Source organism: Eptatretus burgeri, chromosome 16, assembly GCF_056783735.1.
Source record: "Eptatretus burgeri isolate ZD-2024b chromosome 16, Ebu_testis_v1, whole genome shotgun sequence".
NCBI lineage: Eukaryota > Metazoa > Chordata > Myxini > Myxiniformes > Myxinidae > Eptatretus > Eptatretus burgeri.
The window spans coordinates 60,955,462-60,978,769 of NC_140976.1; the positions used below are offsets into that span (position 1 = coordinate 60,955,462).

A 23,308-nucleotide genomic window follows, 5' to 3' on the forward strand; every position below is an offset into this window, starting at 1 on the left:
TAAGCAAAAAATAGCAAAAATAAGTAACTGTGGCACTTACGTGGAATTTGTTTCAAAATCTGAGAAGAAACATTAATCTGGGAGTTAGTTTAATGTTTGGTCAAGCAGAACTCAAGAACATCAGTTCATCATTAAATATAAATACCTTTTCATGAATGAGATAGAACTGTGCTGATTAATCTGTTGGGATGAGACCAGCTATGGTTTTAGAATCTGTGGACTATTCATTGTTCTGAATAGTCTTGAGAATATAATCAGGAGGTCGATTTATATTTCCCAGTTGTTGGAATAATCCTTCATTATCTATCTACATATTACTAAAACTATCATGTATGTATGGATGTATGTGTGTATGTTCCCAAAATACAGCAAAAACCGTACACAATAGCGCAAAAAAATTAGGGCCACCTTACTTGTGGTGGATTGGCATAGAGCGTTGAGGGGGGGCGTGGAGGAGTTGTGATAGTAGTCACATGTCTGCAATGCGTATAGCTGTTCGCGCCCGCTCGAGGTTCGTAGTAGTGTACATCCGGGGACGCAATAAACAGTTACGACAACCCTCACGACTCTCCGTGTCTCACTGCTCCCTGGACATTACATTGGCGACGAAGATGTTTCGGATCGACGTGTGCAGAGTGCCTGTTTTCCTCGGCATTGACTTTGAGTCGTTGCCGCAGCAATTGGATTGCTGGGTGCACACGGCGCCGGGAAAATCAGCGCAGCTCGCGCGGTACGAGTTTGATCACCTGGCGAGGAGCCAAGGGGAGCGCATCGCGAGTTTCGCCGAGCGGGTAAGACATCTCGCCGTCGCCTGCAAATTCACGTCGAGTGAACGGCAGGCCAGGCTCAAAGATCGTTTTATTTCTTGTTTGCAAGACTCGGAAATGGTTTCAGCAATTCCACGGCTAAAGGACGAGGACATTACATTCAACTCAACAGTCAAAGCGGCGTCGGCCGTCGAACAGACTCTGAGGGATGTCCGAGCCCTCGCTGGCCAGAGCATGACAGGTGATCCGGAGGTCCGCGCGATGTACCAGGAGCTCACGACCGCACGCACAGTCTTCGGTGCGGTCCGTGGCCAGGCGTTGCACCGCGGCCAGTCGGACGGCGTTGTGAACACTCAGGGACATCTACAGCTTGTGTGCCAAGTGTCATTGGCCGCTGTTAAGGTCATGGATAGCGAGGTGCGGGACGACCCCAGCGACCTGGAGCGCGGCCTGCAGCCTGGGCATAGCAACCCCGGTGGCCCAGAGCAGGAAATACAGCCGGTACGAGGGGTTGTACATGGCGTACGCTTTTACGTCCCGGGTCGAGGCCTGCAGCCGGTGCGATGTTTTGTGCATGACCTACGCTTTTACGTCCCGGGTCGAGACCTGCGACCTGTGCGAGATTTTGTGAATGGAACGCCGATCGTGTTTCAAGTTGATACCAGAGCGGCGGTGTCGATCATAAGCGAGCGCACCGCTCGTGCACTCCCCGGTCTATGCCTTTTCAGGTCTACCCTCGCATTGCACACGTATACCGGTGAAGCGCTACCAGCGGTTGGCAGGGCACACGTCTTGGTCGCCCATCAAGGTCAGCGGGTCAAGCTCTCGCTGTTTGTGGTGCGAGGGGAGGGCCGCGCCCTTTTGGGTCGGAGCTGGTTGGCCCGCATTCAACTAGACGGGACTGCGCCAGCTACTGGCCTTGGACGTCCCGTGCCGAGCCGATTAGAGAGTCGATGGGAGGAGGTTCCTCCTTCGGGCCCCGTACCTCCGTTTGGGCCCGGGCCTCCCTCGAGATCCGAGGGTGAGGTCCCGGTGGCAGGGGCCGCGGCGATACAACATTGGTGTCTGTTCATTGCTTCCTGCAACTACGATATACGGTTCCGGAGCAACGGGGTGCATGCCAGCTGCGACGGTCCCTCGCGCTTGCATTGCGCGGAGGGTCCATCTTCGTCTGGATCAACCAACCGGGTTGATGTGTTTGCACTGGGCCAGGTCCAGAATGGACCGGTCACCGCCAAGCAGGTCGCGGTGGAGTCGGCTCATGATACAGTGCACGCCTGTGTCGTTCAGACAATTTCAACGGGGGATTGGAGTGAACCGGTCGCATCCGAGAAGTTCGCGGTGCGCGACCATCGACGGTGTCCTCTTCGACGTTCAGATGAGGACCTGCACGCAAGTCGCCTCGATGTCGTTACAACCAAGAGACTTGCTCGCAGCGTGGTTCATGATTTGTTAATGGTTGTATGTTTGATTCTCGCAGCACGAGTGATTAAGCATGGCGTTATAAAAGCAAATGCCGATGGTTCGCGTGTGTGCAAAATGTGTTTGATTGGGATCAATGCTTTCTTTGATGTGAAGAACATGCGGACGATCATTGCAAATAAAGAGGTCTTCCAGATCCCGGTCTTCGATGACAGTCCACAGTTCGCTGCAGCCTAATGTGTTGGAATAGAATGTTAGAATACTGTGGGAACGCGCTGTACGTAAAGGGAAGTTTGCCTCTGCGCAGACGATGTTTCTGCTGTTGTATGACATTGCTATGCGTCCAGCCAGCGCTGATCGTCTGTATGGACGTGCGTTGAAGTCTCGGCTGGATTTGCTGCGACCTAAGGGGTCGGTGGCAGGGGCGGTGTTGCGCCCGGCGCTGGTGCGTGAGTTTGGTGTGGGACAGCTGGTAATGGAGCCGGCTAATTGCCTGGTTCGGGTTGATGGCGGGGAGCTGGGGCAGGTTTGCTGTTCAGCTTCACCCCCACCCCTGATATCGCCAAGGTCAGACGTGCCAGGCGCCAGGGAGCACAGACCTCTGACGCGCCAAGGTCAGCCGTGCTGGCGCCCGCGGGGCTTGCAGGCTCGGGGTGCTTACCTGATTCGGTCCTGTCTGAGGGAGACGAGCCAACTTGTCGACCGGGGGCATTTGATGGTGCCGGGGGAGGTTTGCCTGGGGTGTCATCTCGACCTCGCCAGAATGCGTGTAAGCATGAGCCGTCTGGGGGTGCTATCTGCCCGGGGCGGATCGAGAAACCTGTGGTTTTCGGATGATTAGTGTTTTTCTTTTTCACCAGTTGCTTTTTGTGTCGCAATGCCAATGCTTTTTGGTTAGTGTCATGTCATTTTATAATTGTCATTTTATAATCATACTTTTAGGAGGGAGGAGTCTGGTGTATTGGCATAGAGCGTTGAGGGGGGCGTGGAGGAGTTGTGATCGTAGTCACGTGTCTGCAATGCATATAGCTGTTCGCGCCCGCTAGAGGTTCGTAGTAGTGTACATCCGGGGACACAATAAACAGTTACGACAACCCTCACGACTCTCCGTGTCTCACTGCTCCCCGGACATTACATTACTCACTATTCTCTTGCGGTGTGCAGTATCAAGTTTCGTTAAAATCGGGCAAGAAAAAAATTATTAAAAAGTCAATTCCCGATTCAGTCATGTACTCTTCGGGATTATTTAATCAATGCAAACAACCTCAGCGGTATAGTTCGCTGGAGCTATCTTCTTCTTCTTTTTTTTGAAATGATTTTTTTTTCAACCGCTGTCATAACGGGAACCCAACGGGTTCACGGTTTGTCTAGTCATATTCTAATTCTCCGATATCTCCTAGTTGTTGCTCCATCATTTGACCAAAATCTTTAAACATTTGAAGTTTTCGAAGAGTATATTTCTATCTCAGGAATTGTAGAAACAGCGATCATTTGTTGAGAAGTTTTTAAAAGTGGTTAAAAAAATTTCTCTTGTTTTCTTTCAAACACTTCTTCACCCATTAGTTCAATTTCCGTTTCTTCTTTATGTCTTCCTGTTGTTGAACAACTTTTGAAACTAATTTTTGATGTTTGTTAAACCTTCTTGCTCTTTCATCTGCTTCCATTTTCTGTCTTTATTTTTTTGAAATATATCCTTTACTATCTCATCTTGTTTGACCACAATATATTTATATTTTCCGTTCATATGTTTCATATTATCCTAAAATTCCTTTCACTACATCATATTAAACAATTGTTCCCCCAAAAATTATTTATATCTTTGGAATTTAGCTTGAGTAAAATAAATGTCAGCATTATTTCTTATCGAGCGACGAGAGAGTTGAAAATTTGATTGACGAAGATAAGTACAATTTTAAGCGGAATGTCGCCCTCAAGTGTAGTAGCTATCTGTAACCGTTTAGTTTCTCTCATCATCCAATTATCAAAGATAATGAGGTTCTTCTTTGATTCATCCAAATCTCAGGGTGAGGATATATCATCTATGTTATCGCTAAGAATACAAGATACTGAAGGAGTGGTTTTCTTTTTACATTTTTGAGTATCACAAAATAGTTGTATTATATTTTCAATGTTATAAATAATACTTTAGTTTATTTTGAAGTTTAAATAAACCAATGATATTTTCCTTTTGAAGACCTGCATAACCCTGGTGAGAACAGTTAACACTGGGGTTGAAAGCATGACTTTGTGAAAATTATTAAATTATTATAATCTAAAAAGTTGGGAGTAAGGAGCATTTTTAAAAGCAAACAAGTTTCCCACATCCACTCAAACATACTATTAAACATCTAAGTGAATTTGGCATACTTCTATGGTTGTTAAAGTTTATCTGCTCTCCCAGACAGGTAAAAAAAATCATTCATTTCTATATTTAGAAAATATATCATCTATTTCTTCACAAGTTTTTTTTCGAAACTCCATGCCTTATTCTAAGTTTGGATATAATTCCTAAATAATCCATTATTATATTTATATAATATCTTGTGTTGATGTTTTTTTTCTCAAATGACAGTTGTGAATACCATCTATCATTATTCAATGGAACATAATCCAAATTTGATCAATCTCTTCCATTTCTAGGAGAGATGTATTATCACACTCATTCCTTATATTCATTCCTCTTATCAATCATTGTTTATGAGTTCAGTCATTCATTTTTGGTGTAATTTTGAAATAGTTATGTTCTTTTTTTATAATCTTTAGGGTGAGATATTAAAATATACAGTGCCTATAGAAAGTCTACACCCTCTTTCAAAATTTTCGCATTTTGATGTCTCATAGCCTGGAATTAAATTGCATTAAATCAAACATTTTCCACCTTTATTGACACATCGTAACCCACAACTTCAAAGTGAAAAACAAATTCTACAAATTTCAGAAAATTAATTAAAAGTACAAAATTAGAATATCATGGTTGGATAAGTGTCCATCCCCCCCCCCCCTTTATAATAGCAATTGTAAATTATCTCAGGTGTAACCAATCACCTTCAAAATCACACACAAGTTAATTGGCCACCACTTGTGTTAAATTGTCGTGATTCTGATTATTTCAGAATAAAATCAACTGTGCCTGTGCATTTCACAGCAAAGACTCAACTATAAGCACAAAGGAGCTTTCAAAAACCTCTGGGATAAAGTTGTGGAAAGGCACAGATCAGGGGCTGGGTATAAAAAATATTTCAAAGGCCTGGAGTATCCCTTGCAGCACAGTCAAGACAACTGTTAAGAAGTGGAAGGTGTATGGTACCACCATGACCCTACCTAGATCAGTCCATCCCTCCAAACTGGATGACCAAGTAAGGAGGACACTGATCACAGTGACCACCAAGAGGCCAATGGCAACTTTGAAAGAGCTTCAGGTCTCTATGGGAAAGACTGGTCACTGTGTACATGTGATAACAATATCCCAAGCACTCCACAAGTCTGGCCAGTATGGTAGGGTGGCAAGAAGGAAGCCATTACTCAAAAAAGCCCATCTTGAGTTCCATTTGAGGTATGCAAAAAAACATTCTGGAGATTCTGAAGCCATGTGGGAAAACATTTTGTTGTCTGATGAAACCAAAATGGAACTTTTGGACTGCAGCCTCTTCCCTCTCTTCAGACCTTGACAAAATTACAAGCTTGTCAAACACTTGGAACATGTCTTTCAATCCTGACAAATCTTGCACTCTCACTATCTCTCTCCGAAAACACCATATGGCAAACCCTCCAATCTACTTTCTCAACAATTTTCTTGAGTAAGTTAAATCATTCAAACTACTTGGTCTCACATCAGCCATGATCTTTCTTGGGGAAACCACATTTCAAAGTTGGTCCTGTAAAGCCAGTCACAACTGTGCATCCTATGTTGTACAAAGACCTTCCTTGGCATACCTGAACTCTTATCCACCAACAGGGCTTTTATCCAAACTCCATACCTTGAGAGAGCACTGCTCTCACCGCTGGGCTGGCTCCCCTGCCTCACATATTCCTCAGCTTTATGCCATGGAAATCAAGGCCTTCAAGATTATTGAAATCTCCCACGATGAAGCTGAGTCTATGGGCTGATCACTTCACCATTGCAGACAGGTCGGTGGTCATTCTGTCTTCCCTCCCTCCTTTCTGGTCTTGCACCCTCTGCTATTTCCGTGCTTTGTCCCCACCCACTTTCTTCAAGGCACACACACGGTCCACCATCAACCCCCTTCTGGTGAAACTCCCAATATCCAGGATCAATGCTCACCTCCACTCTTTCATTCCTCTTTTTCCCCACCTGTGGAATTTACTTCCCCATTCCTTTCAATCTTATTCTTACATCCAGGTCTTTAAGACAGCTGTTCACCACCATCTCAGATCAACCCTTATCCAAAGCCATGATGTTTCCTACCCTCGTTAACCCCCCCTCCACCTTTTTTGTCTTGGGATCTGGCTACTGAAAATTGTAGTGAGTCTGGTGGTGATTCGAATGCTGGAAATGGAAACCCAAAGGCTAAAATGGACATAACAGGGAAAGTTATCCTGAGGGACTCCTCCAGCCATCCAGCAGAGCAGCCTGAGGATGAGGAATCATCCAGTGGCCTAGGCCTAAACCAAATTCAACAATGATATGTACTGCTGTAGAGGAAGACTGAACACGGTCTCATACAATAGAGCACTTGCTCCTCAGCCAGCTTCCACAGTAATCCGGATCACCATCTCAAATCGGTAGTTGGTCAAGTGTTGTGGGTGGATGTCAACCCAAATGTGCTGGCTAATACAAGCCAAACACAATTGTTGTTGGTACAGATGTTTGGTGAAAATGCAGCCCTAGACTGATTGTGCGATAATGTTTCAGTGGAAACTATCATATTGTCAGGACGACAATATTCAAGTCGGGGTGTTTAAGGGCTGGAGGTTCAACCAGGTTCAGCCATTTTGTGTAAAATGTTCGTGCAGCAGTTTTCTTATATTCTCTGCTTTGTCATCTGCATGGTCTTTTTTTGTATTATGTGTCCATTTCTCCGTGCCATTTATCATCCTGTGTCTTAAGAACTGGCGTTTTACTTGGAACGTGCAAATCGTACAACACCCCAGGTGACAGTTAGGGGTCTTTCCTGTCCTGGGTGTAACTTTATCATGACGAAATGGGTATTAAGTAGATGAGTTATTGCTGACACCCTGAACAAATCACAAGTTCCTGGCACCTGAAGTCGAATGTCAGGTCTGTCCATCGGCTTCGTGAAAGAATTGGGCCGACTTTCTCTGGGAAACCTCACCAGAAAGCGGGGACAATCGTGGCTGTTAAAGAAGTAGTGGTTGTAATAGTGGTAACCCGAGTTGTTTCCGAGGCCGTTTCCCAAAAAAATTTTTGTTTCCAAATTTGACGGAGATTTTTGTTTGTAAAATGGTAGAGTGGATTACCGGGATTAACCTTTGACTAATTTTGTCTTCATTGTATTGGTAACCAATACCCAAAATCACATGTCTTCCATGGAGCATAAGATATTCCCATAGAGCTAATCGGATTGTTGAGAAGCATGATCCATGTTCGAATAGTTTGCTAATCTTGATGTAATAAGTAGGGAAATGTGAGCTTAAGAACTGTCCTGTTTGAATGTGCACCTCACAGGGGGTGGTGCATGGTAATCGTTAATTAGGGATGAAGGTTTAGGAAATTGTGTGTATAACCTCGATGTCAACCTCGACCAGGTACGCTGGGAGACTTTGCAAGTGAGGGGGCGGAGCTCAGATCGGCAAGAGGGGGGCAGAGTTTTTTGTTGCCCCAGGAGAGGGAGGAGCCTGATTCGGCAGGTGGGGGTTCAAGACAGAGGATCAGAAGATCTGAGGACAATGGGGAACACGACGGAGAGAAAGAGCCTGAGAAGAGAACCATCGAGTCTGAGGGGAACATGACGAGGGGAGAACCATGGACCTCTGTGAAGAACAGACTGAGAGGGAGAATCTTCTCTGTGGAAAGTTTTAAGGAGGTCATCCTGCCTGCCTATTTTCGTCACGCTTGTGTTTGTTAGTTGTCCTGCCAGTCCCCTCAATGTCTTGCCCAACATCCTCATCCCTCATCTCCTGCTCGTGACGACTCCGCGCCAATCCTTCTACCCGCTACCACCAGAGCAGAGTCCCCCGGTTTTGTCCCCTTCCCGTCAGTGACTAAATGTCTGTGTGTGGCGCCATATGGGTTAGTCACATGGTGTATAATTATTTATTAATTACATTCCCTTCTTTCCCATACCAACCCACCGTCATCTTCTCATGATCACCATCCCTGGTTCTTTTTATTGTGGCTTGGGAATAAACCCGCTGGCTTTAAAAGCTTTAAGGTTCTCGTGTTTGTCCTCACGACCTGCCTGTGCATTGTCCGTCACAATTCGGAACGTCTCCACTGGCGTTAAGCTGCTCGGAACATCACGGGATTTTACTGTCCCTCCACGACGAGCTCGCGTTAGTTGACCTGTTGACGCTACAATAAGTATCGAACGAGTTACGGATGTCATTTCGACTGGTTGAAGTGTTCCTACTTGTTAATGTCATCTTCGAGAACCTTCGGGAGAGTTTAAATGTTTTCTTTTATTTAATTTGAACACCTATCTGGATACCAATCTTGAATGGATTTCCAATTAACATATGCAATCAAAGGATACCATAATGTCACTGTTTCACATGTTAGTCCAAAGCCAAGATTGGGCCCCCACTTGTAACCGATTTATTAACCTCAGCAGTCTTCGAAGATGGATGGAGGTTACTGTTTTCACCCCTTTCTGTTTGTTTGTTTGTTTGTTTGTGAACAGTATTACGGAAAAACTCCTCGACGGATTTCGACGAAAGTTGGTGGGGGGGGGTTAGGTATGGTCCAAGGATCATGCCATTAAATTTTGGACTTGGTCCCCCCCCCAAAAAAAAATTATTAGAGAATTTTTTTTTTTTTGCATTTCTACATGTTTTAAGTGATTTCCAACCCCCCCCCAAAAAAAATTGTTAGCCCGTCCCCCCCAAAAAATTGAGAATTTTTGTTTTGCATTTCTACATGTTTTAAGTGATTTCCAAGCCCCCCCAAAAAAAATTACCCCCACCCCAAAAAAAAATAGAGAAATTTTTTTTTCGCATTTCTACATATTTTAAGTGATTTCCAACTCCCCCCCCAAAATTTTTTAGCCCACCCCCCCAAAAAAATTGAGAATTTTTTTTGCATTTATACATGTTTTAAGTGATTTCCAACTTTTTAAAAAGTGATTAATTTAAGTGATTTTAAGTTTTAAGTGATTTCCAACCCAAATAAATTATTACCCCCCAAAAAAAAAATTGTTAGAGAAAATTTTTTTTTGCATTTCTACATATTTTAAGTGATTTCCAACCCCCTAAAAAATTGAGAAATTTTTTTTTACATGTTTTAAGTGATTTCCAACCCCCCCCAAAAAAAGATTTTTTTTTTTGCATTTCTACATATTTTAAGTGATTTCCAACTCCCCCCCCCAAAAAAAAATTGTTAGCTCACCCCCCCCAAAAAAATTGAGAATTTTTTTTTTTGCATTTATACATGTTTTAAGTGATTTCCAACTTTTTAAAAAGTGATTAATTTAAGTGATTTTAAGTTTTAAGTGATTTCCAACCCAAATAAATTATTACCCCCCCCCAAAAAAAAATTGTTAGAGAAAATTTTTTTTTTGCATTTCTACATATTTTAAGTGATTTCCAACCCCCCCTAAAAAAATTGAGAATTTTTTTTTTTACATGTTTTAAGTGATTTCCAACCCCCCCCCCAAAAAAAAATGTTGGAGAAAAGAACTATAACTGTCAGCACTGTTGACATCATATTCAACGAATAAGATATAAGGTTCACTTGAGTGACCCAGCAGTATTGGCGGTGGAGGTTTTGCACTCTCCCGAGTGCTCCCCCTCTAGTTTTTGTCTGTATATCTCGAGGAGTACATGGTAGAAGGTGGAGGTGAATGTACTTCGTTCTTCAGTCGTATGCAGCGCAAGGCTGCAGGATGAAGGCACAGACGTGCTGCTGATGCAATGCCCTCTGCTGGTTCGAGGCAGGGATTCGTATAATTTGTTCAACGCGCCGGTGATGGCTCGCCTGCTCTTCACGAAGGGCACCTTTAACATCCACTAAAGAATACCGGCAGACGGGACTCTCGTTTAATGTCCATTCAAGGGATGACAAACACATTGTATCTCCCTGCCTGCGAAACACCAGGATGACATTTTATAGCTGGGTCGGGATTCGGACCTAAGCTGGACAGCTTGGAGGCGAGTGTGCATACCTCAAGTCCATCGTATCAGCCGGTGAATCCACTGACAGCGAAGCAATGGAGGACAGACAGGTGGACTTAGAATGTATGGACAAGGGAACTGACAAAAAGGTCTTGCGGTATTTAATGTTTGTAATCTTTATTTATACATCATCATTGGTAAATGCAAAATATATTATCTGTTTTTTTTTTTAATAAATACAACACAATGCAACTAATTATAAGAAAAAAATAATGAATTATTCGTTTCCTGGTTTAAAGTGCCAAAACATGATTTTGGGGAATGTAAAACATCAACTTTTTTTATCAGACTTCTTGCAAATTATAAGAAAATACCAGAAAGGTAAGTGAAAACCACAAAGTTCATCTTCCAAGTTTAAATAAAGTGCACCCACATTGAGTTTATAAATAAATACAAGGATTTTCAATAAGTTAATCACGTCGAAGTGAACTTGTCAGCAAGGTCGATGGACCCATTTCACTTCGTAAAGAAAACTTTTAACAAACACAAAGTTTATCACTCTTCCACAAACTAGGCCTTCACAGGAAGGAGGATACCGAGCATTTAAAGTGAAGTTTCCTCACTCTGAAATGTACTGAGGCAGCCCAGGCCTTGGCCAATGCTTCGTGGACGGGATCCAATAACGAATTTGGCCGGCTGATCGACTCATTCATGAGGTGCCAAGCTGTGATTGCGATGCAGTGCCCTTGCGGTTAGGGCAGGAATTTGGGGATTTTGCTCAGGGTGCCGTCGTCAAGAAGCTATTGTTGAGGAAAGGAGGCAATGTCATCTTTAATGGCCACCAGCTAACGCTGGCAGACGAGTCCCTGGACCAACGTCCGCTTTCAAGAGCCCCACAGACCTACTGGCAGGGTTGATCGATGACGCAAACACAGGCCACAGCTATTCTCTCAGTGTGAATCTTTTGCACAACGTGACCATCGGCATCTAGTTCCCTCCGCAGAACATTGACGTTGTAGAACACACGCTCGGTGCGCAGACGCATGATGGTTTTGCTGCGTTTGATCTCGCCACGACAAGCACCGGGTCTGCACACAGCTTCGTAAAGCACCTTTGGCTCTCGGTCATTATCGACGATATCTCTGGAGAGAGAAAAAAACAGAAGATAGAAAGCTCTTTTGAGCTGAAAACCAAGTGCTGTTGTGGTGTATTTACAGCTTTGTGTATTGATATGCAGGGTGGAATAAAGTAGTTGCTGGCCCGCCATTTTACGCGCCTGCCACCGTTACGTCGAGCTCCACTTCATCCTATCGCATACGTAATAGCTTCAGCTACAGATGGAGTGAAAAGCCAAGCGAACCGCTTCTCGTGCTCTCTTATTGTTTGGCTTTGAGACACCTATGAATGGAAATAACTTGCTTCAAATCTTTAACCATAAAATAAACCTTTCACTTCCATGAAGGTAGTCAACTGCAAGCTTTTAAAGAGACTAGTACGTGCCTGTATGTGCATGCCCGTACGTGCGTGGCCGTACATGCGTGGCCGTACGTGCAAAAAAAGAATAATGATAAAAAAACTTTCAAACCGCGTACCAGAAACAACAACCACACAGGCCGTTCCTTCGTTCTCGTGTGCCGTACGTGCGTGGCCATACGTGCAAAAAAAACTTTCAAACAACCACACAGGCCGTTCATTCGCTCTCGTAAATGACGACTGGATTGGGGCATTGTGTTTATCTATAAATGCGCAAAAGAAATCGAGAAATTATTAGAATACAGTAAATCATCACTATCCGGAAGTCCGTACGTTGTAACCCGTAATGGGGAACGCACTCTTTCCCCATCGGCCATGCCTACACAGCAACGTGTCCTGTCATTGGTAACTAAATGGCGCCCTTTCCCCATCGGCCACGCCTACGCAGCAACGTGTCCTGTCATTGGTTTGGTAAATAAATGGCCATAACTTGGGAACCACTTGTCCGATTAATATCAAACCTTGGAAAGGCACATACTTAGGTCCCCAGCAATATACCTGGCAAGTTTCAATTAGATCGGACCAGTGGTTGTCGGGAAACAGCGGTCACACACACACACACACACACACACACACAGAAATTGCTGGAATTATAGATAGATGATGACCTATTAGCCTTGAGTGGTACTGATCCTTATTACAAATGACTTAAGGAGACAAAATTACAGATTTCTGCCACCAAATCAAACATCAGGCTGGTCCACCCTATTGGTGAAGGATGTGTCTAAAAATTTCTCCAGCTGACCCTACGAAAGTCCTCTTGACGTAATTGTGGTACGTAAGTTAGCCTCTGACTTTGAAAAGGAAAAAGAGCCTCAAGGTTACTACATTATACAGTGTACACACACTGAGCTGGCACAGCTCCATGTACTTATCCCCAAGTCGATATCTCAAGTTCCTCTAAGTTCATGTCCTGCTGTAGCTTTCCCTCTCTCACATTAGCAACAAGGCTATCCATTTCTGTTATTGTTACGTCATTCTTTGTCGAATGCTTGACCGTATTTTATTACTGAGATTTCCAAGTGAAGTCTTGCTGTGTTGGCCAGTTGAGTCCGTTTGACATCGAATGAACTCTCACACAGAGCTCTTTTGATGCTGAAACTTTGGGTCACTTTGCATGTTCAACGACACAAGTGTTATGAAATTTTGGAGATTTGAAAGTCACAAAAAGTTACAAAATTTTCTCAACTGCCTGTGTATTTAATATTGAGGGAATGCAACGTTTACTTTTCCTTTATACAGACGTTTACTTGGTGGTTCATGAGATCATGTAGTCTCGTACGAACAAGACAGAGGCATTTATACAAGGGAAAACAGGTGTTCATGTTTGTCTAGGAAACAAAAACAATTGAGACAAGGAATCTGACGTTGTAAACACAAATGTTGGGCTGGCAGCAAAGTTCAGAGGGATGCACACTGGAGTATGCCTTTGACTCTCAACCCTGCATTTTGAATCAGTTTAATTATTATATATCACACAAGTTGAGTCGCCTGATCAAGATTGGGTGATTTAGAGACTTTAGTAAAACATCAAGAGGATTGATGTTTAAATCTGTAACAAAAACTAACTCTGGAATGCAACATGACAATGATGGGCCAAATGGGCTCCTCATTTACTTGGCTCCTCCTAATACAGGATCATGTGATCACTCGTTACACTCTGTGTCATCCGAAGGAGACCGGACCCTTTCCATAGTAATTCCCATTCTTCATATGGAATATAAATATTTAAATGCAATTGATTCGATTAGAAATTTAAATTTAAATTTTTGGAAATTAGATTAGAAATTGATAAATTGGTTCGACTCCAAATTTTTTGTGATGTTGACTTTGACTTTGCGCATGTGAAAATAATCTAGTACAGCAGATTTTGGGAAAATTGGGCTCAGGCTTTGGAAACATATAACAAACAAACAAATGCTGTATAGGGAAATCTATATGTATAAGATTGGGGTGGTTGGAACTACACATTTTTAAAGAAGAAGAAGAAGGCGCTTCCACGTAGTGAATGTTGCTCTCGGGGAGTAGTCCAGTCATTTTAGCCTCATATTTGGCCAAACTTGGAACAAATTACAACAGAATTTTTTCCACCACAATGCATTTCTTTGAGGTCCCTAGAACACCATACTAAAAGTCCCAAAAAATCCCTATAGGGGAAAGACGTCTAATTTGCATAAATCCAAGATGGCTACTAAATTCAATATTTCAATATATTTTTATTGTATTTTTTCAGCTTATCAACTACCTGACAGAAAGGTCCCCTTTTGTTGAGAATGAGTCACTGTTTAACATAGCTAATGGAATGACAGCCCAGGAAGGAGTCAACGTTGAAAGATCAAGAGAAATTGGAGAAAAGGTTCTCTCCTCAATATTGGGCAAATCTGTAGAAGCTTTCAAATTCCGCAAAGCTGACCAAGCAGTCACGTTAGCATCACGATCAACTGTAAAGGTCTTGGGTAAATCTGTTACTGTAGATCCCCAGCTGTTATTTCAGCGACTGATTACTGTTCGAGACCACTACCAAGATGTGCAATCTCTGTTCCAGTATGAACTCTGTAGTTACCCCTCTGCATTGTTTGAATCATCTTGTCTCCCTCTGCAGCCAAAGAAGGCAGTCCTTGCAGATACCCTTTGGAAAGCTGTGCCAGAAGAGCAACGCAAACCCAGCGGAGATGTCCAGTACGTTCTTGATGGCGGAGCATTGCTTCATAGAGTGCCATGGCCTCGAGGATCTACTTTTGAGAGTGTGAGCCAGCTATATGTTAGATATGTGACACAGAAATATGGTCATGCTGCCATTGTGTTTGATGGATATAGCGATGATCCAACGATTAAAGATGCCACCCACCTTAGGAGAACAGCAAATTGTGCAGGAGTTGAAGTGCACTTCACAGGTGGCATGGTTCTCCAATCTAAGAAAGAGGAGTTTCTGAACAACAAAGCCAACAAGCAGCGCTTCATATGCTTTGTAAGTGACAAACTGGAAAGAGCAGGATGCAGCGTTGACCATGCGAAGGACGATGCTGATGTCCTTATCGTCCAGACAGCTGTTGCATCTGCCAGAAGCAAGGATACTGTTGTAATAGGAGATGACACAGACTTGCGAGTTCTTCTGCTTCATCATGCTGAAATGAATGCACACGAGCTTTTCTTGAGATCTGAGTCAAAGAAATCAGCTCCACAACAAACCAGATCATGGTGCATCAAGCAAACAAAGGGGTCACTAGGCCCTCACATATGTGATCATATCCTCTTCATTCACGCCTTCCTCGGCTGCGATGTGACATCACGTCCATTTGGATTGGGGAAAGGCTTAGCTGTAAAGGAGATAAAGAAAGCGAAATTCCGTGAACAAGCTGAGGTCTTCAACTCTGTAGAAGCAGCAAAAGATGAGCTGGTGGTAGCTGGAGAAAAGGCACTTGTATCCCTGTATGGTGGTGGAGATGAACGACTCGACGCTCTACGCTACAGAAAGTTTTGTGAGAAAATCTCCAAGGGAAAATCTCACGTGGAGCCCCAAACTTTGCCACCAACATCTGCAGCTGCCGTTTATCACAGCCTTCGTGTTTATTTCCAGATAATGCAGTGGAAAGGAACAAACAGAACTATGAAGCCAGGAGAATGGGGCTGGCATGTCGTAGATGGTAAATATCTACCTAAGCAGACTGACAAATCTCCAGCACCAGCTGAACTACTGAATGTCATATGCTGTGGCTGCAAGACTCAATGCAGCACAAACAGGTGCACATGTCGTCACCACGGCCTCCTCTGTAGTGATGTGTGCACAGAATGCAGAGGAATAAGCTGCAGGAATTCTGAAGCACCAGACTTAAGTAACAATTGATAGATATTACCTGCACAAGAGGTGTAAAGAACAGACATCCTACGGTAAGGGCAATCTAAAAACCAAAGTATAGTTACAGGGGCAGGACTTCAAGGGGAGCATCAGAAGTGGCTTGAATTAATAAAAATAAAATGTGGTATTAATAGATTATAATCCTTTTATTGCAATAATTCATAAAATGTGGACACCAAGCTCAGGTTTCATGTCTTTCAACAAGGTACAGGGCATACATTTAATTGATGTAAGAATGACTCAGAAAGAAAACAGTGACTGACTTTTTTATACTTAATTAGAAGTGACATTTTAGTTGATAAAGAGTTCTTTCAATGTACATCGATGCTTTATTAATCGATGTGCCCACTGTCCATGTTAAATATTGTATGATAACAGGGTGACTGATGATTCTACAATGCCTTTGTATGATTGCTGTTGTACATTCCACACCATACTTCGATATTTAATCATCCAGGAACCACCGAATCCATTCATAACATATACAAAATTGTAAAATTTTAAATTCAAGTAAAAACAGTGTCGCACTTCTTTGGTTGAAATTTCTTTGAAATGATTGTTGTTAGTTTTCATAGAGTTTCCCATATTTAAATGAAAATAATTATGATTGCTATAGCGCCCTCTTACCCACAATATACTGAAGCTCCCCTTTAAATCAGATGATTATATCTTATTTCTAGTGGTCTCTTTATATCATCATGCCATGCAACTCTTTTGGTGCCATAATTTGCTGAAGTAAAGAGATTTTCTTTAACTAAAAATTAATTTAAAGATTATTTATAATTGAAACCAGCCTATAATAGGATCAGCATATGCATTCGGCGGCCATTTTGAAAATATGCAAATTAATATGCAAATGACCCTGTCATCAAATCAAATTGTAACCTTTTCCAAATGAAAGGCCAATGGCAAAAACCCCACTCTAGAACTTTAAAACATTCAAATTGCCCTTCTACAAGTCACATTATACCAAATTATTGAATTTTGGCGGCCATTTTGGATTTATGCAAATTAGCCGTCTTTCCCCTATCAGGATTTTTTGGGACTTTTAGTATGTTGTTTTGGGGACCTCAAAGAAATGTATTGTGGTGGAAAAAATTCTGTTGCAATTTGTTCCAATTAAAAGTTAAAATGACTGGACTAGAGTAGCAGCGGCCGACGACGACTACGACTACGACTACGACTACGACTACTACGACTACTACTACTACTACTACTTCTTCTTCTTCTTCTTCTTCTTCTTCTTCTTCTAAAACCTTTCGGACTCGGCTCTTTTATATACACGATCCGGATCTCCTTAAATACTAAACACCTGTACACATCCTCACATTGAGGGTTCCTTTTGAGAGCGTCTATCATGAACTTTTAAATATATTCGGACATTTGCTTTTAAGTTTCGAAAAGTTCAAGTTACGATTTAAAGATTATTCCATTTAATATATTGTAATTTCGTAAATACACGATTTTCTCGTCATGAACGAAGATCGTCCATGACGGACGTGACGTGACGGCACGTGACGAAATATCGGAAGTTGTGTTTTTTTTTATTCTTCTTCCTCTTCTTGTTATTCTGGTGAAGACAAAACCTTTAGGACGCGGCTCTTGGACACACATTTGTCCTTGTTTACTTTTGGGTGGAAGCGCCTTCTTCTTTGAAAAAAAAAAAAAAGGTATTGTTGCGAATCTGGAAGCCATGAGCACACAGACATTCAGGTTCCTAAAGCTTAGTTATTTCGATAAGTATGTGTTTCTAGTTATAATATCCATCCCCTCGTCTAATGAGTGAATAAATGTAAATGCTCTCTGTGAAGTTATTTTAATAGTCAGGTTTTCTTTTATTCAACAACACCAACGATAACAACAACTCCAAGAAATGGCATGCGACTGCCCCCCCCCCCCACCGACGGCGGATGAGTCACGCCCGAAGCAAGCCTCGCCGGAAGCAAGCCTCGCCGGAAGCAAGCCTCGCCGGAAGCAAGCCTCGCCGGAAGCAAGCCTCACCGGAAGCAAGCCTCACCGGAAGCAAGCCTCGCCCGAGAGGGATAACGAGGGAAGAGGGAGGGAGAGAGAGAGACAGAAATTTGTTCTTCTTGGTTCTTGTTCGCTCTGTTTCGGTTCTTTTGTTCTTCTTGGTCGTGGTTCTTCGTGGGAATCGACGCCTCGTCTGCACCAGCGCGTGTTCCGGAGTGTGAGGGGATCCGCCGGAGCTCGGAAAGCTGATCGCGGCTCGCGGTGTTTGGTCCAGCTCGTCCTCGCTGTGCCCGGTCCAGACGGCTCGAAGACCACACGAGGTGGACAGGTCCGAGGCAGAATGTGGTCTTCAGCTCGTCCTTTCTATCCGAGCTGGAGACCTCGATAAACACCATTTTTGGTCCGATTCTTTGGGTGTGTGTTTGTGGCACCCGTATAGTAAGTAGTGAATTGTTAAGTGCCTTGCTGTACATACGTACTTATTAATATTCGGTTTAGCTCTGCCCTTGTGTGCTCCCCTCATCCCCAATTGTGAACAAATACCCCGATTGTTGAATGTTTCAGCTCGTTCGTGTCTATTCCTTCATTGACTGAGCGTGCTGCATGTTGGAAAATTAGCCAGGCCGTTGCCGTGGTAACGGGAAATTTGGGACCGACGGATCTCGGCGATCAAACCGCTCGGATCGCACACGGAACGGGTACGCTAAGCGGCTCGTTCCGTACGAGCATCGTCGAGGGTGAATTTCCCCAGAAGGGTGGACCACGTGAGTATTTAGGTAAATTGAAATTGGCAATCGACCCTACCCCACGTGGTCTGTCTATTGGCGAACTTCGGTCCAAAAAGGGACCCGTACTTTTCCGGAGTTTTCCGAGAAGTATGATCTGAATTCCAGGCAATCGGTCGAGCCGACTCTGCAGTTCCAGCTCGCGGCGACGCCCGGCCCCGCAACAATATATTTTCACCATTTATATGGCTGTGTTATTGTTACAGCGCGGAGACATCACGCTGTTATATAATTGGCTATTCTGTCACGCTTATTGTGGGCGGAGATTGCCGGGTGGATTGTGGGCGGAGATTGCCGGGTGGATTGTGGGCGGAGATTGCCGGGTGGATTGTGGGCGGAGATTGCCGGGTGGATTGTGGGTGGAGATTGCCGGGTGGATTGTGCGTGGGGTTAATGCGAAGAGCGACGTTTTTTGTGCTGAATCGTTTTCTCTGTGACGCCGGAAGTTGATTTTCTGAGCAGGAAGTGATAATCTTCCTGTTCCGTTAGTTGTTGACGCGCAGCATTGTAACTCTCGTTATGGCACGGCGACATCACGCTGTTATATAATATAATTGGCTATTCTGTCCTGTGTCTTCTGTCACACTTATGGCCGCGTACGTCCCTTTGATCTGAGGGCTATAAATAGAAATTTGTCCAATGTCACAACTCTTCCCATCATGCATGCTAATTCACCGTGTCTACATTTAAATTTTATAACTGCAAAATTGTTTCGTCATTCTTAACCTAGACTTTTACTGCCCCCAGCCGCACGATATCGAAGTATTCGCTTCCTGTTCTTTTTGGATTTCTACTTTTGTAATTATTTTATCGTTATCAAACTGCCTTTGTGACTCACTGCGTTGAGGTCCTCTTGCCATGAAAGCCAGGTTTTAATTTAAGGGACCACTACTCGAGGAAACGATAAAATCATATTCATCTGAGTGCTAGAAATAAGATTGTTTTGGGGTCATGGAGTCTGGAGAACGTTTCCTATAGATCCGACGCATTAAATTCACAACAATTTCATGCACCAAGTTCACTACAAGAAATAGGTGATCAATGCTCAAACCTTTATTTTCCAATTAATAACTAAAAATGATTCTTTACCTCATTTCCCATGAAGAAATACTCCGTAACCTCACTTCTTGGTTCCAGCAGATCCTGCTTTGATCATGAACGTGATGTCTTCGGCTTCGGTTCCGTGGAATGTGGCTCGAGGTGTTCTCCGTCGGTGCATCTTCAAATCTCGATCCTGTGCGAAGCGCCTTCTCTGAACCGGTTGAGGGATTCCGGTTAATGGGGAGGTCTTCTGAAAGTGCAAATCCATTCAACTGCCGATGTAGCAACGAATCTCTCCAAGGTTGTGCTCGGCACATTTGCAGAAGGCAAAGGACAGCAACCGCCAAAAGCAAAGCCTGCAGAGTAATTCATAAAAGGTCAAATGAGATCTCAAGGTGTATATATATATATATATGTATATATCTGTAAGGGTCAAACCCAACATTGACAGCATTGGCATTGTTCACACCCGAGGGATAGGCACTACATATGAATGAAGCAGTTCGTTGACCTTTTGTGTATTAATAGCAACAAAATAATCTCGATCTTAATTTTTTTGGTTTCAAGTACTCCTTATTTAAAAAAAAAACAACAAACCACTGCCTGGATTAATACAAATATAAGGAAATTTTCTATGGAAGACACCAAACCGTTCTTCAGAGGAAATGAAGCTTGTTCTTCCATTTACAATGTTGATATTGTTGATATGGGCCTTTCTCAAGTACTGCTCGCCTCGTCAGGTGCAACCTTTCTTTGTCGACTCCTATGGTGGACTCATGAAGATCATGCCAGGAAAATGAAGTGGCGATGATAATCACTATTGTAATTATTATACCTCCGTCACTATAGGTGGACGGACGTTGTGTTTTCAGCCCTGTTTGTCCATCTGTGAGCCAGATTATGACAAAACTAAGTGGATGAGTTGGGTAGGTGACAAGAACAAGCCGATTTGATTTTGGTTCAGATCTGGATCCAGATCCGGCCTTTCAGTGGAATACGAAATGTAAACTGCTCATACCTGGCAGAGGTGTGCGCTCCACCGAGTGCCATTCAAGTTGTTCTGTGTTTATGGGATTTTTTTTTTTAATGAATAATATTTAACAAAACAATGACAATAATTTGTTGTAATTATATCAACACAAACACTGTTGTTTGTACAGAAGAAAGTGCAGACGAATTTGAGAAGAGATATAAAAACCTGAGAGGATAAAACAAATAGGGAGGTGAAAGAGGCTGAAACCGGTTGGTTCAGCAAATAAATTCATGCAAGCTCAGGAAAGAGTCTTTTTCAATCCACTTTACCTCCAATGAAACTGAGTTACAGTATTATATGAGTCACAGCCTCTCTTTCCCTGCAGGGCAGTGCTATTGTAGGCAGAATCTCACAGGAGCCTACTCTTTAACCGGACTCGGTGATGTAACAGTAAGAGCATCTGCTCCGAGTTTGGGAGGTCGGCCATTCGAACCCCGGCCAAGTCAAACCGAAAACTTCAAAAATGGGACGCGCTGCTTCCTTGTTTGAAGTTCAGCACTTTAGGGATAGAGCACGCACAAATGACCATATTTTGGCAACACCGGCGCAGGTTTTGATGGGCCGAGCTGTCTCCTGTGTTGAAGTTCCTCGGAAGGGAACATACATTTAAGTTCATGAAAATGGCCGCTTGGGGAAGCTGCATGAAAAGAGGGATGTCCACGTCAATAAAGGACAATTCATGCAGAACTTTTCATGGTGCGAGATGGACAAAAAGATAAAATTGGTGAAAGTGCGATCACCACTATGAAAATAACACAATGTGCCATGGATCACCCATGTGAGGTTCAACGGCCAAATAGTTATGAGAAAATGATGAATTTTTCAAAAGGGTGTGAAGGCTGATCAGCCTCTCCAGCAAAAGGAGAAGTCGTGAGACCAATAGACCACAGCACTGGTTCATAAATCTGAGCTCTTCACCTCTTAGATCATCAGTCACAATATGGGCATCCCCCTGCTGACACATAGCTACTTCCGGGTGCCCAAAGGTCCCAAAAGACACAAGTTTGACATTTAATGAAAACTGGGAGGAATGAAAAAGTCCACAGAAGTCAAGTGAAGTCACGTATAGCAGAATGTGCATGAAATGTAAAGATGGCCGTTGGTGTATACAGTATCTATCTATAATTCCAGCAATGTGTGCATGTGTGTGTGTGTGTGTGTGTGTGTGTGTGTGTCTGTCTGTGACCGCCGTTTCTCAACAACCACCGGTCCGATCTGATTGAAACTTGCCAGGAATATTGCCGGGGACCCGCGGATGTGCTTTTCAAGGTTTGATATTAATCGGACGAGCGGTTCACAAGTTACGGCCATTTTATTGCCTTTTTTCAGTGTTGGAAAGGTGTATATATCGCAGCTGAAGTGTCGTTCCACCTTATCATGCCATTTTTCCCCAAAGATATCTCAGAATAATGATATATTAATAATAATAATAATAGCACAATAATTGGCAGTAATAAAAAGAATAACGTGATACAATGACCAATGTCTGTCAACCAATAACGACCTATATATTGTCTGTCAACCAATAATGTCTGTCAACCAATGACAGGACACGGTGCCATTTAACGTCACGAATGATGTCACAATTAATGTTTGTTTATTTATTTATTTTTGCACGATTGATGTCACAATTCTTCTTCTTCTTCGTTTTGTATGATGTCACAATCAACGCTGGGGATCTGAGTATGTGCCTTTTCAAGGTTTGATATCGTTCTTCATCCGTTTCAGCTGTTTCCCAAGTGTTTCCCAAGGTTTGAATACTTTTTTTTCCCAAGGTTTGAATTAATTGTTGTGCTTGGTAGACATTTGTGAATACATTTACAGAGAGAGGGGCTAGAGAGGAGGGGGGAGAGAGGGGGCGTCACAATTCGAGAGAGGGGGCGAGAGAGAGAGAGAGAGAGAGAGGGGTGAGACGGGGGAGGGAGAGAGAGAGAGAGAGAGAGAGAGAGAGAGAGAGAGAGAGAGAGAGAGAGAGAGAGAGAGAGAGAGAGAGAGAGAGAGAGAGAGAGAGAGAGAGAGAGAGAGAGAGAGAGAGAGAGAGAGAGAGAGAGAGAGAGAGAGAGAGAGAGAGAGAGAGAGAGAGAGAGAGAGAGAGAGAGAGAGAGAGAGAGAGAGAGAGAGAGAGAGAGAGAGAGAGAGAGAGAGAGAGAGAGAGAGAGAGAGAGACAATTCTTCTTCTTCATTTGATATGACGTCACAATTGACGCTGGGGACCTGAATATATTTCCCAGGTGTTTCCCAAGTTATGGCCATTTATGATACGGTTGGTCCGATCTAATTGAAACAATGCCCCAATCCAGTCGTCGTTTACGAGAGCGAAGGAACGAAGCTGCACCTAAGGGCCCGCACTAGTCTATCTATAATTCCAGCAGTGTGTGTGTGTGTGTGTGTGTGTGTGTGTGTGTGTGTGTGTGTGTATGTGTGTGTGTGTGTGTGTGTGTGTGTGTGTGTGTGTGTGTGTGTATGTGTCTCTGTCTGTCTGCGACGGCCGTTTCTCGACAACTGCCGGTCCGATCTGATTGAAACTTGCCAGGAATATTGCCGGGGACCTGTGGATGTGCCTTTTCAAGGTTTGATATTGGTCGGACGAGCGGTTCCCAAGTTACGGCCATTTTATTGCTTTTTTCAGTGTTGGAAAGGTGTATATATT

The 23,308-nt window shown here is 43.3% G+C and overlaps 1 protein-coding gene across 1 annotated transcript; it reads right to left on the minus strand.

Moving 5' to 3' along the window:
* Positions 1-10,712: 10,712 nt before the first annotated feature.
* On the minus strand, positions 10,713-20,090 carry LOC147011166 (uncharacterized). The gene is made up of 2 exons (XM_085860113.1): positions 19,674-20,090; positions 10,713-11,581 (listed from the first exon to the last, which is right to left on the minus strand). The coding sequence occupies exons 1-2, from the start codon at positions 19,940-19,942 to the stop codon at positions 11,341-11,343; spliced, it is 510 nt and encodes a 169-aa protein (XP_085716239.1). The 5' UTR covers positions 19,943-20,090; the 3' UTR covers positions 10,713-11,340.
* Positions 20,091-23,308: the final 3,218 nt, after the last annotated feature.

What these genes read in the sequence shown, in the direction of transcription:
- LOC147011166 (XM_085860113.1), bottom strand. Translation starts at nt 19,942, where the DNA reads ATGTGCCGAGCACAACCTTGGAGAGATTCGTTGCTACATCGGCAGTTG. An exon ending in ATTTCTTCATGGGAAATGAG is followed by an intron (nt 11,582 to 19,673) that starts GTAAAGAATCAT and finishes TTCTCTCTCCAG; the next exon opens with AGATATCGTCGATAATGACC.